This window comes from Miscanthus floridulus, chromosome 16 (assembly GCF_019320115.1).
Source record: "Miscanthus floridulus cultivar M001 chromosome 16, ASM1932011v1, whole genome shotgun sequence".
NCBI lineage: Eukaryota > Viridiplantae > Streptophyta > Magnoliopsida > Poales > Poaceae > Miscanthus > Miscanthus floridulus.
In genome coordinates, this window is record NC_089595.1 from 14,614,313 (window position 1) to 14,632,726 (window position 18,414).

The 18,414-nt window shown below is 42.9% G+C and overlaps 2 protein-coding genes across 2 annotated transcripts; both read right to left on the minus strand.

The window, feature by feature from the left end:
* Positions 1-1,308: 1,308 nt before the first annotated feature.
* LOC136512068 (beta-hexosaminidase 1-like) lies at positions 1,309-6,860 on the minus strand. The gene is made up of 15 exons (XM_066506070.1): positions 6,494-6,860; positions 6,306-6,392; positions 5,732-5,767; positions 5,438-5,549; positions 5,260-5,330; positions 5,043-5,173; positions 4,904-4,920; positions 4,506-4,554; positions 3,840-3,940; positions 2,952-3,011; positions 2,488-2,521; positions 2,289-2,387; positions 2,145-2,204; positions 1,769-2,019; positions 1,309-1,674 (listed from the first exon to the last, which is right to left on the minus strand). The coding sequence occupies exons 1-15, from the start codon at positions 6,827-6,829 to the stop codon at positions 1,499-1,501; spliced, it is 1,620 nt and encodes a 539-aa protein (XP_066362167.1). The 5' UTR covers positions 6,830-6,860; the 3' UTR covers positions 1,309-1,498.
* Positions 6,861-15,400: 8,540 nt separating this feature from the next.
* Positions 15,401-17,999, minus strand: LOC136512655 (11S globulin seed storage protein 2-like). Its single transcript, XM_066506619.1, has 3 exons — positions 17,691-17,999; positions 15,936-16,659; positions 15,401-15,818 (listed from the first exon to the last, which is right to left on the minus strand). Exons 1-3 carry the CDS (start codon positions 17,887-17,889, stop codon positions 15,659-15,661), a joined length of 1,083 nt encoding a protein of 360 aa, XP_066362716.1. The 5' UTR covers positions 17,890-17,999; the 3' UTR covers positions 15,401-15,658.
* Positions 18,000-18,414: the final 415 nt, after the last annotated feature.

Sequence of the window (18,414 nt, forward strand, 5' to 3'; positions counted from 1 at the left end):
TCCTCCGCCGGCTCGTCACATCCTAGCGGATACCAGGTACGCGTCAGCGTCACAAGTGGCATCGGGTCCAAGAAACCGGTGGCTAAAAGTTACTTCGCTGACCGGGAAGTTACCAGTCCAAGTAGTAAAAACTGTCTGCAGCGGCACGTCGGCACGTACAGCCAACCAGAGGAGCAACATCACACTCCAATACATACATAGGCAAAAGTGAAAAACATGTATTCCCCCGGTCCTAAATTATAATCTAAGAATTTTAAAGAGTAAAAACATCTCAAGTTTAACCAAATTTATAACATTTACGATACCAACCTCGTTAGGTTCTTCATTAATTATATTTTCATAGTATATCTATTTGATGTCATAAATTTTTGTAATTCTTTCTATATTTTTTTTGTCAAAGTTGAGATGGTTTAACTCCATGCTTAAAATGGTTTATAATTTGGGACCTATTTACAGGTATCCACGAGTATACCTCGCTGACACGTCACATCACATTCCCAATTCCACAGGTAGGAAATGAGTAACATGGAATGGAATGGAAGCACACATCAGATTCAGAGATGGAGAACGGCAGAGCCACTCTCCAGCCAGTCTGCCTCAGTGTCACTGTCCACAAGTCTTCGGTTCCAACACAAAGTTTCACACGTCTTTTCAGTGAAATTCAGCAGAGTTCAGGGCAGGGCATTGGAGAGGGGGGATAGTGGCCCTGTTGGCTTTGTCTGATGAGCCATGCTATTTCAACGAACAAACAATATTTTTATCTTCCAACAAATTAGCAAACAGTACTTTCATAACAGGGCCAGTATGCCATGCTTCACCTGCCCTGCCCTGCCCGCCAGTCACCACAGGTTAAGAGGCAGCCAAACATGGCAGTGGATATAGAGCAGAAGGCCACAGAGATGTATAAATGGCCAACGAGGGTGACATGGGAAGGACAGTGACCTATAACAAGGGGCCAAACCCATTCTCATCGCTCAAGCACAACAGGCGGTCGCAAATTACACGCGCCATTAATGCGCAGCTTGGACCAGCAGGTTTCAGGTAGACCGAACTCAGGAAAGGATGGCGTCCGACAGCGACGGCTTCCCCAAAAATCCAAATGCAGTCGAGCAAGCAAGGCACAAGGCAGCAATAGAAATATCCACACTGAGATCACTGCTCTCTTACCAGTTCAATTCAAAGGAGCTTTGCCCAGTTGTCTAGTTGCTGAACCTGGTTCACATACACGTGGGAGGAATTCAATGACAAGGCTGTTAAAAAGGTGCCTGAGTTTTACTGTTATGCCGATGACCAGCTTCTCCCCGGTCAGATTTGAATGGCGCAGTTTTATTTGATTTTGGGAATCAAACACAGAGACGAATTGTATAGATAATTTTTGTGAATGACAAACAGATATGGTACAGTGTAAGGGACAACATCAAGTTCTCTGGTCAAAGTATGGCGGGTGTAGAGATGAAGGCAGAGCACCTCGTGGATACCTTCGGTCTGAAGTTCCTGCTTACTGAACAAAGCATGAACCTGGGCTGATCGGAGGCCTCCGAGCATAGTAGTTTGTGACTGGAGCCGCAGCGATCCCACGGTGGTTCAGCAGGCATCTGAAATAGTGTAGCCGTGACAGGACGGTTGTTTCTACGTCTTGGGCAGTTATGGCCTCCAATTGACTCCACAGACGCTCTACAGTAATTTCAATGGCGACAAGTGAGTCCTTATGGAAAGAGTGGATGGAAAAATGATTGTGGTTCACACTTCCATGATGCGTCTCTCATACCTGCTGCTGCAGCTGCTCGGGGCCATATTGTTTGTAGAACATCGGATGTGTCTGCTGTCTCACCCCACATGCAAACTTCCCCACCAAGTACTAGCTTTTGCTGGTCTTTGTCACTGATCCCATCGAGTGGCTCGCCACTGTAGACATCTTCCCAGGGAACATCAAGATGATCAAGGTACCAGACACCTTGATTGCTCATTATACATCTGAAACCCTTTGCCACAACCTTAGGGCAGACTCCAGGCCCCAGCCTGAAGTGTTTCATAAGTTAAACTTACTTAGCACTATGCATCGGCCACTAGTTTGGATATGGAAGATATGACATGTCAGGAAATGAAAGAAACAGGTTGTGTAGCATAAAATTGATTTGATTTACCAGTTGTGCACCACTGTCAGAGGATTGAGGTTTTCTTTGAATGAATTGAAGGTTTCTTCCCTGCAGGCACAAGTCAAAGTTAAAGCTCGTCCTCTACCCTTCAAACTCAAAAGTTCTATCTAAACAAGGATACAAGGAACAGACCAATTCACAGGAATCCAGTTTAGTTTAATTGCCAACTCTTGGGCCCTCAGAACAAAGTATTTGTAAGCATCCTTTGTGGTCATGTTGCGCTCATTAAGCCTGGAATTGGGGATGTTAAAACAATTAAATAAAAGGAACATCTAGCAACAGATATCAATAAATTGTGGATTAAACCTAGTTGTTGGATAAGGTTCCATACCACTGCCTCACATGAGGTGTTGTGTTCCAGCACCCTGTCATGGATATTAGAATGAGCTGGGAAAAACTTCAGGATAAACAAAAAGGCACTCATAACTAAAATATCTATATATCAGCATCTATTTAGGCACGATAGTGTTACTGTATCAGTGACCATTATGCTCAACAGACAACACATGGAGAAAAATCACACAAGATCCATTTGAGCAACAGAAGTAATGTCACTTACTATTATTTTGCCTATCAATACAAAAAGATATCTATGAAGGTGGTATGAATCACTCTGGTCAGAGTGTTTCTGAAAAATAGAATGGAAGTTGTAGTTGAAAGTGATACAATAGAGCAAACATAAATGATAGTATGTCATGGCACAAAAAACAGCATTATTAGAGATGCATACAACAACCTTCCTTAAAATAGAGTCAACTCTTATTTAGAAGTTAATTTGCAACATAATCGGCTAACCTGTATATACTTCATCACCACCCAAGTGAAACAGCCCGAATGGAAAGATTTTCCTCATATCTGAGAAGATAAAAAGGTCCATAATGATGAATCAATTTGTTATAATGCAGTAAATGCAAATTGGTATATACAAAAGTCAGCAGAGAAATTACAATGGATCATTATCAATATTTGGTGCACAAGTTTTGTACAGGAGGATGCTCCAACTATCATTCGATGACATTTTGTGCACATTTATGATTAATCTGCTCTTATGATTGCTTGCAGATGCTTCTAAAGCAATCCAAGAGCTCAGTCCAATCTAAGAAGAAGAACGTATAGTTTCCCAGTAGGTTTTACTGAAGGCAGGTCATGAATTTCTGAAATAATAGCTCTTTGACGTAAAGATTGGCCAATTATTTTCTTAGTGTGTGACGCTAAGAGTCCTGTAATTGGTTCTTGGGGGAGCAGGCTCTGCCTCTCCTACGTTGTTTTATTCTCTACTTAATGAAATGACACGCAGCTCTCCTGCGTCGTTCAAGAAAAAAAAAAGATTGGCTAATTATTTAAGTACATTTCATTAGTTGTGGAAGAGCATATTTCAGCAAAACACAACACAATATTGAGTTGGTCAGATCATATTTCTAATGAGTTGTGGAACACCATTTATAGATAAGTACTAAGTACAGTTTGGAAAACAAATTCCTATGCCAGATGAAATGAACTTGTATAGGGGCTCACATATTCCACATGCCACATTGCATAATTTCAATGTATTCCTTTTTGCTTTCTTCAAAAAAATAACATATGGTGTGAAAATAATATGAACTGGATGAGTATTTGTCCGATTAGTATTCAAGTTCTCATATGACTTAACCAGATTGAGAAAGAAGTGTGAAAGGAACTAACCAGACAAAATTCCAGAAATTACTTCAAATGTGAAATTACTAGAGACATCTAATGGCTCTGTACAATTGGGAGAAGGCCAGAGCTTTGGGTATCCATTTCCCCTGCAAAAAGTAAATTTGTGCATAAATTTTCAAGAGCAAATAATGCAGAAAAGCCGCATAACCATTGTAAACATTTGGATGCCTAATCAGATAACCTAGTTGGACTTGTATGAATTATTTTTAGTTGAAATGTAAATCAACGGATCAAAATCAAATAAGGGGAACTATGATGATTTATTGATATGGGTACCATATACCCAGGAGCAGTGGCGAAGCTTGGGCTAAATTCTAGCAGGGGCCAATGAAACTAATTAGGTCGTAGCAAAGAGCAAGTCTACAAAATATTGCATAGTGGGATCTAATTCTAGAAGCTTTGCTGGGCCAGGGGTGGCCTCGGCCCACGTTGGCCTCAATGAAGCTCTGCCCTGCCCAGGAGCGACTAACTGCTTGATGAATCAATACTTGTAACACTAAATGATGCCATGAAATATCAACCAGTAATTTCTTCAATTGTGCAGGAGATAATTAAGTCACACTTAACAAAGCAACTGGCAAAAATCTACACTGGAGGGAGAAGTCACTCTGTCTCTCTGAACATCATAAGAAAAGATACAGGCAAACTCACCATGATTCTGCATGACCAGGCACGTCAATTTCTGCCATGACATTGATACCTGTGAAAAGTAAAGAATAGTACTAGTAAGCAAGATATTACAAAATGCAGTGATATATGAAAACATCCTATGCTAATTTACCCTCCCCCTTTTTCTCTCTTTTCTTCTCCTAGTACAGTTTGTTTCTCCTTTGGGTTTTTTTGCCTTGTACAGCACCTTTTCCTACTTAAATAAATATATTTTACTACAGTGGGGTTCCCCTTGCTGTTTTCTCTCAGGACAGAAAAAAAAAACCTATGACTTGTAATTTCTGACTGAAATAGTTATATAATATAGTCAATTAGATCAAAGACATATATGCATGGATTTTCTATGACTGCACTCTGAAGTAGAAAGTGACCGAAAGTACCTCTTTTCTTAGCGTAGCTTTACCATGGCGAAGTATGAGGCAAGATATGGAAGCAATTAGAGAACATCAGTCAGCAAAAGAACTAAGATGAGAAAAAAAAGCTAATGCTAAAGTCGAATGATATAATATAATGACATACTTCACAATATCGTGTGCATCTTCCACGGTGTAGCGCTCCCATTTGGAGTATGAACCTTTCCAAAGGTTTGGATATGTTGACACCTCCAATGGAAAGGATTGTTCATCGATGATATGCCAATGAAGAACGTTCTACTGGACAGAACTCCAGGTTTCAGTACAAGGGAGTTCTGGTAGTGGTAGGATAACAAGCACAGCCCAGAAGACGGTAGTATTACCAGCTTAGAAAATGACATAGAGTCGATCACTTGCTTAATAACATCAACCGGAAGATAATGCCGTGAGGTGTCTGCAATACATGCGATAGACGCAAAATTAATGATTTCACACTTTATGTTTTGTTTCTTGTTGATAACTCATAGTGATTTTAGTACAAGCATTAAGCTACATTTTTACCTAGGAGCAGCCCACGAAAAGCAAAGCGGGGCTCATCTTGAATATGCCATGGGGCATTGCGCACTTCAACATTTTTGGTGTCATAGTTGAAAACACAAAGTTGACTGAATGTCTGCAAATCCATTAAACAGGCAATGTTTATGTGCATGCTCCAAAATCTTAAAACATCAAAATTTAAGTATTAACTAGCTCTTCAGAGATCATGCAATACATGTTTACAATCAGCAGGCTTAAAAGTAAAAGCCGGGTAAAATTTGAAAACAAAAAGGTGTCATTTGGACACTCAGTTCGTACCTCCAGTCCTCGAATAGCTCCATATATTGTGTTTGCCTGCAAGTACAGATAATGTATGGCTTCAGTTACAACTTACAACATCAAAGCACATAAAATTGAAAGCCAAATAACTTTGCAAACCAAGCATATGCTTGGTAAAAGAAAAAAGATCAATAAAATGCAAGTATGCCAGCATGCGTGCACTCAATCATAGGCCTAGCGCATATGGATAAGGAAGACAACTGTGACTAAAATCATGCCCTGAAGACTACTTGCACAAGATATTAAGTGATTGGTATGTCAGTGGTGCTTAATAGTTTATCTCAACTGCCTTACGAACTTCAATCACTAACCATTATTTAGTTCATTCTGATTAAGAAAACTCTAACAACTAGAACAATTCCAGGTTTCCAGTGAAAAGCACCAACAACGCAAAGGAGTAACATCCGAAAAGATTGGAGAACTAGTAACTGTACAGTCAACTCTGAAAGCCGCACAATTCGCAGGCGATCGAGGAGGCAGGGAGCATGGCTGCACCGAATTGAACAAAAGAAACAGAGCAGAACCGTGGGGGGAAGAGGCCAGACGACCAGACCTCAATGATTGCTCCTCCGACGATGGAATTGACGCCGCCGGCCGCCCCCACGTAGATGGCGTAGCTCTCGTCCACCCCCAGCGCCAACTATATACATACACGGAACCGAAGAAAAAACGTCAGACCCGCCGGTGCACTGACTGACTGATTCAGACGAAAGCAGCCAGCCAGCAAGCAACACTACGCACCGTGTCGTTGGCGGAGTTGACGACGACGGTGAGCCTGGTGACGTCGTACCGCGCCCCGCGCGGGCGCGCGGCGTGCGCCCACGGCGCGAACACGAGGCCCCGGTACCGCTGGAACGCCTCGGCCACGGCCAGGGAGCGGCCGCCACGGCCCTGCGGATCGAGCGCGAGGTCCGGGTCCACCGTCAGGGTCCGGGACCCGGACGAGACGCTCTTGGGAAGCGGCCATAGGTAGACGGGCTCGCCAGCGGAGGACGCGTGGCGCCGCGCGCCGGCGGCGCCGGCGGCGGCGAGGAGGAGGAGGGCGGAGAGGAGGTAAGCGCGGAGGTTGGGGGGCATTTTGGGAAGGTTGGGTAGAATTTTAATGTGCTGACGGAGTGATGGTTCTATGTGAGAATCGCAGGGATCAAATTTATATACGTGGCCAAACAACTCGAGCGTTTTTTTCGTAGAGGTCCTCAATGTTTAGGTCCCATTGGAGTGGACACTTTTTAGTGAAGTGCTAATGTCTATTAAAAGAAGGTTTGCAAGAAAAGAAAAGAAATTAAGAGCTTGTTGGTTGTCCCTGCTAAATTTTAGTCGCCTTGGTAGCTAAATTTTCAAACAAACTGACTAAAAATGGGCTAAATAGTAGCTAAACTTTAGTTACCCAAGAGTAGCTAAAAGTGGGCTAAAGTGTCCAGTGGACAAGGGTTGCCCCTTATTATTGCTGGTCTCCCACCCTGCTTTGGGCATTCATTAGGGGTAGTTCGGTCTTTCTTGAACTGCTTTAATGACCTTTAGTCACTTTTAGTTAGGGAAATAAAATAGGAATGACTAAAGTTTAGTCACTAGTTTTAGTAGCTAAATTTTAGTCCAGTGGACCAAACAGGCCTTAAGAAGTAATCATGTTCTAAGAGTAATAAATCAGAACCTCCTTACACCAAGTTGTTTTTTTTTTAAGATTCAGAACCTGCCGGCTTACACTAGTTGTTTTTTTTTAATCTAGAGCAAGCCTATAAAAATTAGTGTTTATGTAAGTGCAAGGACACCACGTAGACTGGCGGGCATGGCGGAGCAAGCCGCCTGTCAAGTCTCCTGCTCTTGGCGACATACTCCCTGCGCTCCAAATTATAAAACGTTTTGGTTTTTTTAATATGTTGTTTTTATCATGTGTCTAGAGAGATAGTGTATATGAATATATCTAAGTGTATAACAAAGTTATATATCTATACTATAAAAGAGCGAATGAATTGAAAAATGCCAGTTACCTGAAAATTTCTACCCACCCTATGTTTTAACCCTTAGATGTGATTTAAGATCTTGATCTAAGCGATAATAAACATAATTACCTCCTAACAAGTGGGCCACATCTTACAAAATGTAAGATTTTTGCGTTCTTGCCATACAATTCCATCGCCGACGTTTTTTCACCGAGACAATTTTATACTCGCACGCACCCACTCCCGAACGATCACAGCATCTTTCACCGAGACAAAATTCTACCCGAGACTAAATTCTACCCACCTGCACCTCCTGTTCTGCCTGTCTGTACACATGCACGGCGTCACGTTCGTCAGTTTCCCGCGGCACGGAGTCACGCACGCGAGATCAGAGAGTTCGTCGGGTTCCCGCGGCACGTCAATCATGGTGTCACGTTCATCGGTTTCCCGCGGCACGGAGTCACGCACGCGTGATCAGAAAGTCCACCGCATCCTTCCGGGCCTCGGCATACAGCACGCGCCATGAACGCGTGTCTAGCAGCAGCTTCATCTGCAGGTCTCCAGCGGCCGGCACCGCCTTCACGTCTATAGCTGCTGACCTGCCATCGTGGACACCTACAGCTCTTTGCTTGACACATCAGAAGCCAGAAGTTTGATTAATGCAGGTATACAATTTTTTATTTTTGTGTTGATATGATCTAATAATAAAGATTGATTACGTTCTATTAAAGATTGATTAATATAATATGTGTTGCATGTTTATTAAAATTATTTTGAACTCTCTTTCAACTACATGTTTCTAAAAAGTTATAATCTACTCTTTTTCGACTTGCAAGTTGCAAATTATTCTGAACTCTCTTTCAACTACATGTTTCTGAAAAGTAATCTACTCTTTTCCGACTTGCAAGTTGCAACTAAACCTGAATTGCTTAAATGCATTTATCTTTAATTTTTTGTTTCACTATTGCTTTAAAATTCCTTGTTTGCGGTGCTCCATATTAATATAAACAAGACAACCTTTATGGCTTCGACCACGAGATAAGATGGTAACCTGACCACAAGACAAGATGGCAATGTTTAAGGTGATATGTTATTTGTTTTTTAAAAACCAATCTATGTGGATTTTTTATTTCAAAATCAAATAATATTTTCATATATTTGTTAGAGGATGAAGTCGGCTTGGAGAATAGAAATTCAATAGGATGTAAAAGGAAACGTGAAGCACAAGCTACTAATGTAATGACTTGTAATAAAGATGTTGAAAGACAGGGTAGAAACCGAGAATATCAGCGTAACTATCGTGCACGGTTACGGGCTAAGGCTGTTGGTAAACAAAAAGAACACCCTGATCCTAGCATGATAACATTGAAGCAACCAGGTTTGATTTAAACTTATGTTAATTATGTTACTACAATACTATTACATGTTATAAATGTGTAATAGAATTAATTGCAATTTGAAACAGAACATACTGATGTGCAGTCTAATGATAAAGAGGTAGAAAGACGGGCTAGAAATCGGGAGTATCAACGTAACTATCGTGCAAAGTTAAGGGCTAAAGCCAGTGCTAATGAAGAACATCATTCTAATCCAAACATGATGATAGCAAACAACACAGGTTTGATTACAAATTTGAAATATTGCTGCAGTACTATTAAATGTTATATATTTGGGGCAAAACACACTGAAATGTGAAACAGAACATGCTGGTGTGTAGTGTAATGATAAAGACGCAGACACAGAAAGACGGGCTAAAATTCGGGAATATCACCGTAACTATCGTGCAAAGTTAAGGGCTAAGGTCGATGTTAACGAACAACGTCATCCTAATCCAAGCATGTTGATTGCAAACAACACATGTTTGATTACAGATTTGGTTACTGCAAGATTATTATTAAACTCATTGGTCTAATGTTAATAAAGTATTTAGCTATTTATAATAATATATTATTGTGTTTAGGTAGGATTGAAATTATGAAACAAGAGAATCTTGCATACAGCAACCAAAAACCTAGCTGTGCCACTCGGTTAGCCTCTCGCATAGTTTTTCTTTGACTTGTTAAACCAGAATGTTTATCTGGTCAAGCCAACGAAACGGAAAAAAAACTTATAAAGAATAACACACGGGCAAATTAGAAGTAATGTCGTGAAGCCACAGAGAATCAATGTAGGGAGTTTTAGATTTCAAATGAACAAACAATATGCAAGAGACATAATTGACACCTTTCCAAATGTATCATGGTCATATAATTCCACCATGAGCAAATCATGCAGTGCATCTTGTACAATGAATCAAATGTCTGGTTCCATATTGGATTTAGCGTGCCTATCACAACCTGCAATAATACTGAATTATGAGAGTCTTGAAAAAAAAAATATGGACGTACATAACTCTGATATCGGGAAAGATAATAACCCTCGTCTTCTTTTTGGTCTCACCTCTTTAAGTACAGGACCACAAATGGGTCAGCCTTGCCACCAATGTACATAGGTGGCAAGTACTCTTCAGAGATGACTGTTACATAAAGGACTCCTCAAATAATAACATTTTTCCTCTTATTAACATGATATCCATTAGACTTGGTTTTGAGAACCTTCTCCAATGAAGTTAGTTGAATCTGATTACCAAAAGGATTAGGAACCCCTACATGCTTAGCATAAGAGTAGTAGAGGTTCACCAGGTGAACCTGAGGAACAAGGAAACATGCAAAATCATTAACTTCCCTGTAAGAAAAAATTGAGTTCAGTATATACAGCTTGAAAGGCAGGTGTTGCATGTATAGGAGCTGGCCACAAGAACCACAGATGTTAAGAGATACTCCATCTGTCCTGTAATATAGTGTATTTTAGGATTTTTAAGATAAATTAAAAGAGAACACAAAAGACCCATGTACCCTCATTTTATTTCCTAATCAGACGCTATCATCAACGTGATTAATAGTGATTGGTTGATAAATGGAAAGTATTTAATGTAAAATTGGTTTTTGTCCTCTAAAATGCATTATATTTTAGGACAAATTTTGAACGCTAGAATACACTTTATTACAGGATGGAGGGAGTAAGTTTTGCAACTGTTACATGCTTGGGATACATGACATTATTAGCTACAAAGTTTTACTCTATTTACCCACCATCCAACATAGATATATCAAAAAGTGGTGGTGGTGCTAGGTTCTGATTCTATAAGACACCCGCATCCATACCTACATATACATGTTCTATGTATCTATATAATCTACTAATTCTCGCCGCATAACTTCACTTTCAGTTTGACTAGATTAGTGACCAAATACAAAAACTGAATATGGTAGGCATATTATTGCTAACAAAAAGAGATTAAAGGGGGGAAATTGACATTTAAATGAAATTAACTGAACTTACTACGAAATAGAACGCGTCAAGGAGACGCGAGCTACTAGAGCAACCACTGGACTCGCCGAGTAGGAGCCGAAGGCGCCCTTGTTGCCTCACAGACGAGAAGGAGAGCATGCCCTGGCGGCCTTCGGACGGCGCAGCCAGCAACGACAACCTGCCCGACGGCGCGGCCCTGTATCGGCGGCCAGCAGTCAGCGTGGCCAGACCCGGCTCAGACCTGCCCCGACGTCCTGCAGGCGGATCCACCAGCTCCGGCGGACAGCCCTGGACGACGCGGCCAGACCCGGCGTAGCCCTGCCCCGGCAACCTGCGGGCTGATTCACCAGCTACGGCGGCCAGCCATATGGGCGACGCGGCTAGACCCGGCAAAGGAGCTCTGCCCGGCTCACCTTCGTCACCGGCGGCAAGAACTGGGACGCGCGGCCAGCCTCGACGATGGTGCTATGCACAACAGGGTGGAGTACAGGCAGAAATGGAGGAGAGGAGGTGGAGAGAAATAGAGAAGACAGTGAATCAGGATGCGCCGCTGTAGAAAAATTAGATGCTGACAGAAACATATGGACACTTGCCACTTGCTCGCTGCTACCCGGGTCAATGGGTTTTTGGTCCAATTAGAATTAGAAAATAAAATATATACAAATACAAAGTTGGTTAAAAAAAGAAATCAAAAAATCATTAACAAGGAAAAAACATGATTAGTGTGTCTAATAATACCTTACCGGAACAATATGAAATTCTACTCTAATGCCCCAACATACGAGCAATATAAAAATTAGCGACGAATTATAAATTATAAAAGTTTAAAAAACATAAAAAAATCAATACAAATAAAAACAAAAAAATACAAAAATTAAAAATGTTGGTTTTTTTAAAAAATATATGGAAATAATATGATAAGATGATAAGGGCAAACAAGCTAGAAAATGGCAAATAAAAACAATAAATAGCTTCTAGACACGTTCGTTGCCGCACGTACATGCTAACTAGTCTAGAAAAACAAAACAAACAATATATAATTTAGAGTGGAGAGAGTACCTCCTAAAGGTTGTTAGTGAAGTTCACCAGGACTTGGATCTGTCACAACGGCTTAATTGTCGCAAGCATGAGACGGAGTAGATCCAAAGCGGACTAATGCAATCTTCGCACACTAAGGTAGGGGATGTCGTACATATGTTTGTGTCAATTGATCACCCACTGGTTACATGATTATACGGACCATACGATCATTGTAAAAGAGGCAAAGGTGTTTAATTAGTTAGACTAAATTGCCGTTTGAAGGGACACGGTTGGCCATCCTGCAAGCAAAAGCAAACTTGTCATGTTCGCTTTGTTTATAATCTATACTTTTTCAATTAATAAATAATATTTTTCTCTCATAATAAATCAGCCAATGGTACTTTCAGTCATATCTTATCAGCTAAACGAATATGACATATAGCTGCGACCGACGCAACGCGGCTCTGATCTCGCTCTCACGTGGGACGGGCGGCAAACGATAATTATAATTATATGACAGGGAAGCAGCGCGCGTAGGACCCCACCTGTCAGGGACGGAACTTTAATGTGACCACCTCTGCCAAGTGCCCAGTACAAACAAAGATTTGTGCTTGTGCGTGCATCCTTTGGAGTGAAGACCTTCTCTAGTTTAGGTAGAGTGGACAGACCATGATAATAGGCAGGTGACCTGCAGCTGTCCAGATTATGCTCTAACGAGTGTTGATTTAGAAGAAGATACTTGACACTTGTATAATACTAGCAAATATGTCTGTGCGACATGCACGTGTTTATGAAAAAAATTCAAATGCAATGAGAATACTAATTGAATTCTCGATATATCGGTTCATATGTATATCATAGACATTTCTTTAAATATAGAAATAGAATAGCTTTATAGATGGGTTCAGACTCAATGATAGGGCCACGCATATACTCCTAATCAATAACTATCGAGTCCAAACATGTTACACATTAATATTTTTTGGCGAGTTCAAACATATTTCACATTAATATTTTTGCTCATATAAATACATTTTGCACTAATATTTTCGCTTGTAGGGCGTCAGAGTCCTTTTTGGTTTGTTTTTGAAACATGAATATTTTTTTGCTCGTATAAATACATTTTGCATTAATATTTTCGGTCGTAGTGCGTCAGAGTCCTTTTTGGCTTATTTTTGCGTCGGAGTCCTCGAACATAATAATTTGGCTCGTATGGGCGTTGGAGCCTTACATCTCACGTGTATTATTTTCCTTTTTCGAGGTCTATGAGGAATCTTTGTTGAGGAGAAGTCTTACATCTTCTATGTAAGATCACGGATGACGGAGGACTCATATAGCACGAAGTACGGATGTAAGATCACGGATGACGGAGGACACATATAGCACGACGTACGGATCCAATAGTTATTATAGATGGAGAATCCTCTTAAAAAAAACTTGTTCTTTTACAGTGTGACGATGATGACGCCGACTATATATACTAGTGTGCACGAGACGTGCTAGTTTATTTAGCATAAAAAAGTACTATTTTTTTAGGGGAATAAAAAAAGTACTAGTTTTTTTTAGAAACTAAAAAAAGTACTAGTGTGCAGAGCATTTTTCGTTTTCGCTACGAGGCTGCTGCCCGAAATCGCGTGCCGTCAGTTCAGTGGGCCTCTATCTTCTCTTTTTTTTTGTTTGAGAGAGAGAGGAAGTTGGGCCTATCTAAACAGGCACCAAGCGCCAAGCATTCGGCTAAAGGTCCAAACAGGCCCGCACGCCACGACCCACGACACAAGGTATCCATAGTTTAACATTTATATTTGCCCTGAGCCATGGCTGAAAGTACTGTTGGCTGATTTGTTGTGAAAGAAAAATACTATTCATTGACTAAAAAAATACAGCTTATAAGCCAAGTGAACAGGGCGATTGTTTCCACACAAATAATCTGAATCTTTTGTAAGCACCATTTTACCAGCTTGCTTCTTTGTACAATGTAGGTTATGGTGTTGTTGGTGAGGAGGAAGTACATGCTCATCAAGGCGCTTATATGCTTGTTATATAGCAGGTAATTGCTGTTCCAATGATTTCGATGCTGCCTATCATCTCGTCGTCCGTCTCATTTTCATGTGGGGGTTGGGTGCAGTGCTCGCTTATATTAAAACCTCATCATATCTGTACCTCACGAGAATCCAAATCTATGGACATTCTAGCTATTCTTTTGCATTTGTATTGCGTGCTGCTCCCAGGCCAGGATTGTGTGCTTGGTTTTGTCATCGTCAACCAAATATATGTAATTGAACTATGCTGATTGGAAAAAGATCCATATTGCCTGTTTTTGGAAGTGAAAGATATACAACATATGCAGCCAATGGGAAATAAATCAAACCAACCTAAACCCTGCTGTATGAACTATCAACCAACTGTGATAATGCACAATGTGACAAGCACATAGCTCAACCTGCATGCTTTCCCTATGTTTATTGTTGGTCCTTATGGTTTCAGCCAAACAACTAACTAAACGCTGTCATAATTGTCTAATCTTCACCCTTTTGGGAAACTATTGTTCTCATTCTAAAATTTACATGTTTTCTCCATTGAATCCATTTTTTTTCTTATATATTTAACTACTAGTACTTTCGTCAGATTGCTGCGAAAGCGTGCTGTCTGCATTTCCATTTGACTCTGCAGGAGAACAGCTCGTCCCAGGCCACTTGTTAGAGGTGATGGGTCCGTGAAACAGAAACAACAGTGCAAATTGCCCCCCCCCCCCCCCCCCCTCCCTTTCAAATGGACAAAGCCACATGATACTAGCAGATGCAACCCATTAAACTGTGAAGCATCTTTGAAGACTCCAGAAGATCTGTTGCAACAGGATTGTGAATCCAATAATGAATCCTTGCATGAAATGGATGTTACGGACCAGGAGTCAGACTTGCATTGAAGATGACAAATTCATTAGCAATGCAAATGTACATATACCAGGTTCACCAAAAAGAATTTTACGAAGTGTTTGTTCCTGAACGAGGGAGCTCGCCTCCTCCTTTTTTGTAATCCAAAACCAAGTTGTGTACCATCCGGTTCGCGACCCCTACTACATCTGCATTTACACATGTTCTTGAAGGTGGTCCTATTACGGTGAGCTCTGTGCAGTTTGGCAACTCCAAAAAGTATCTTCAGAACATTCCTTTGCAGAGCAACGCGAGATGCCTGCCTCATGTATTGATTCAGTTGACTATATGAATGTTGATACTGAAGCGGGCGCAGAAGTTGAGAGATGATTCAGTTGGAAGGCAAACCATCAACATTTTCCTCTGTTCTTTTTTTAACAACTCTTGCAGCAGTAAAAAAAAATTAATAAGAGAAGATAATTAACCACCACAATAATAATAATTAACAAAAGCGATCGTATTCATCTCCGAAGCAGTTGCAGTTTAAATGTTGACGGGACCTCTTCTTCTCTAATACCCTGACCTGATGACGCTAAGACTACCGACCGACGCACTGAACGACGACGACGACGACACTCTCTTTATTAACCATGACCTGACGACGATGACACTAAGGCGTGGGCGTGGGCGTGGGCGTGGGCGTGGGCGTCCGGCTTCCGGCTGCTTCAGTTGGAGCTGGGAGGCGCGAAGAAGATCTCCGAGTCGAGCCTCTTGGAGCGGAACAGCTGCTCCATCTCCGGCGTGGTGTTGAACGACGCCTGCAGCACCTCCGCCGAGATGGCCTTCCACACCGACGTCTTCCCCGCCAGGTGGCTGAAGATCGGGCTGCAATGTCATTTGCAAACAAACCATTCAGTCAATTTCCAGTCCAGTACAATTCGAACGCAATCAACAGCTCAATGATCGAAGACGCGACGCGACACGATGCAACAATGCACTTACTTGGGGGTGGTGATGATGGAGAACCACTCCATCCCGGACGCATCAGCGATCTTGGACACGACGTGGAACCGAGGCACGATGAAGAGCACCCCACCCTCAGCGCGGGTCTCCAGGACGCGCTTCCCGTCGGGCCCGACCACCTGGACCCGCCCGCTGCCGCGCACGATGTAGGTGACCTGGTACGCCGAATCGCACGAGAAGCCCGGGGAGCACATGGAGTGCGCGTCGATGCGGACCAGGTCGGCGCCCAGCCCGACGTCCTTCACCAGCGGCAGGTTGACCGTGTTGAGCACCACCACGCGGCCCCCGCCGGGGATGTCCACGTCCAGCGGCGCCTCCAGGCAGTTGAGCGCCATGCCCTCGCGGTCCTTGGCCGAGCCCGCCGGCAGCGCGATGGAGGTCTTCACGATGCCGGAGGCCGGCTGGCTCGACACCAGCTTCGCGGCGTCGGCCTCCGGCAGGTCCCACGCGCGGGACACGAACTCGGTGGTGAGGCCCGTGAAGATGCCAGTGGAGCCTGTGAGCTGGAAGTTTGTGAACTGGCCCGGCTTGTGGCCCTTGGAGGTGTCGCCGAGGAACAGGACGGTCAGGTCGGACGACGCGGTGGGGGCGTTGTGCCACCATGTCAGGACGCCGAAGGGGAGAGCGAGGGCGTCGCCTTCCTTCACGGCCACCACCTTCTCCTTGGTCGCCTCCGGCAGGACGATGCCGCAGGTACCAGTGCCTGCGGTTCGGTTCAAGCATCAGATCAGATATACTATGTGTCAATCAGAACCAGGGAACATGAGGAATTCATTCACTGCAACGAAGGGTTTACAAAACAGAGAACAGCTACTTGAGATGCCATTGGAAAATTCAACTACAGCTCGATTTACGACAACTTAAACTAAGACTTCACGATCATCAATCAAACTAGTAACGACGTGCCACAACAGTAGACAATGCTATTCGAATTTTTGTAAACAAATTAATTCACAACAGTAGACCATGCAGTTCGAATTTTTGTAAACAAATTAATTCGAGATCTGATTGACGAATATAAATCCATTACTAGATTATATTATGACAAAGCAGCTACAAAGTGATGCCATCGCATTCGCATGCTGATAAAACTGTGAACATGAATGACTCAACCAGGAATTCATTCACTCCAATGAAGGGTTTACAGAACAGAGAACATCTAATTAAGCTAGTATACACAAACTAACACAACAAATTAGTGAATGGCATTGGAAAAAGTCAACTGCAGCGCGATACGACCCCTACTTCTTATAAACCAAGACTTCACGATAAATCAAACTAGTAACGACTTGCCACAACAGCAGAAGACCATTCAATTCGAAATTTCCTAAGCAAATTAATTCGAGATCTGATGCACGAATATAACCCATTAGATTAGATTATAACAAACTGATGCCATCGCAATAAAACTGCGAGCAGGAATGACTCAATTCTCTTCTCCATAGTACGTTACCAATCTGAAACCCACAACCATGCAAACCAAACTAGAACATCCAACCACGTCGACATGCACAGTTTAGTTCGCAAACTCGATGATGCGGTAACAAATTACTTTTCAACTACTACTGACACATCCCCCCACCGCCTCCTCCCAATCTAATCTAACTTGTCCAAACAAATTCAAATCCAATCGCAACACAAGGCACACGTCAGCGTCAGCAACATACTGAACAACCTGCCCTGCTGTAAGATGCTGTAAGAGGTAAGAGCAGAGGAGGCGGCGATCGATCAGACCTTGCAGGACGTAGGCGACCTTGGCGGAGTCTGAGTAGCTGGGGAGCGCGAGGCCGCCGGCGGCGAGCGAGAGCTTGGCGGCGCCGATGGAGGCGACGCCGAGCATGGGCAGGTCGGCGGGGCTCCACTCGTAGTAGGCGCCGCCGTCGCCGCCGTACGCCTTCCTGGGCTGCTTGGGGGTCAGATCCACCGCCGCCATCGCTGGAAGTGAAGGCTGGGTCGAGGATGGATCGGAAGTGGTGGTGATCGGGATCGGAGGGGGCTTTGGTGTCTGTGAGATGAGATGAGGAGGCGACGGGGCGCCTATTTATAGCGGGATCGGATAACGGCGAATCCGAGATTAACGGGCAGATTATAGCACGCGAGTTTATCCTCTCCCCCATCATCCTGTTCCTGTATGTAATGTAAAAACGGCCGGAACGGAACGGGTGCTTATTCACAACAGCTTTCCCCGTCCCCTACGCGCGTGGGTTTAAACGTCGGGCTCCTCTCGCTGCGGAGTCTCAGGCGTTTTGTGCGTGCGAGTCCTCAGCTGAGGGGAGAAGCTCATTTGGCAGCGCACGCACGAACCTGGCGTGTGTGTGCGCGCGCGCAGAAATGATAAGAATTTCTTGTTCTGACGACGAACCCATCCGATTAGACAGTTTGGAATATATGTTCTCAAGCTCCACGATTAACTCTCTTTTATTCGTTTTCCGAAGATAATTATATAATAAAGGAGGGC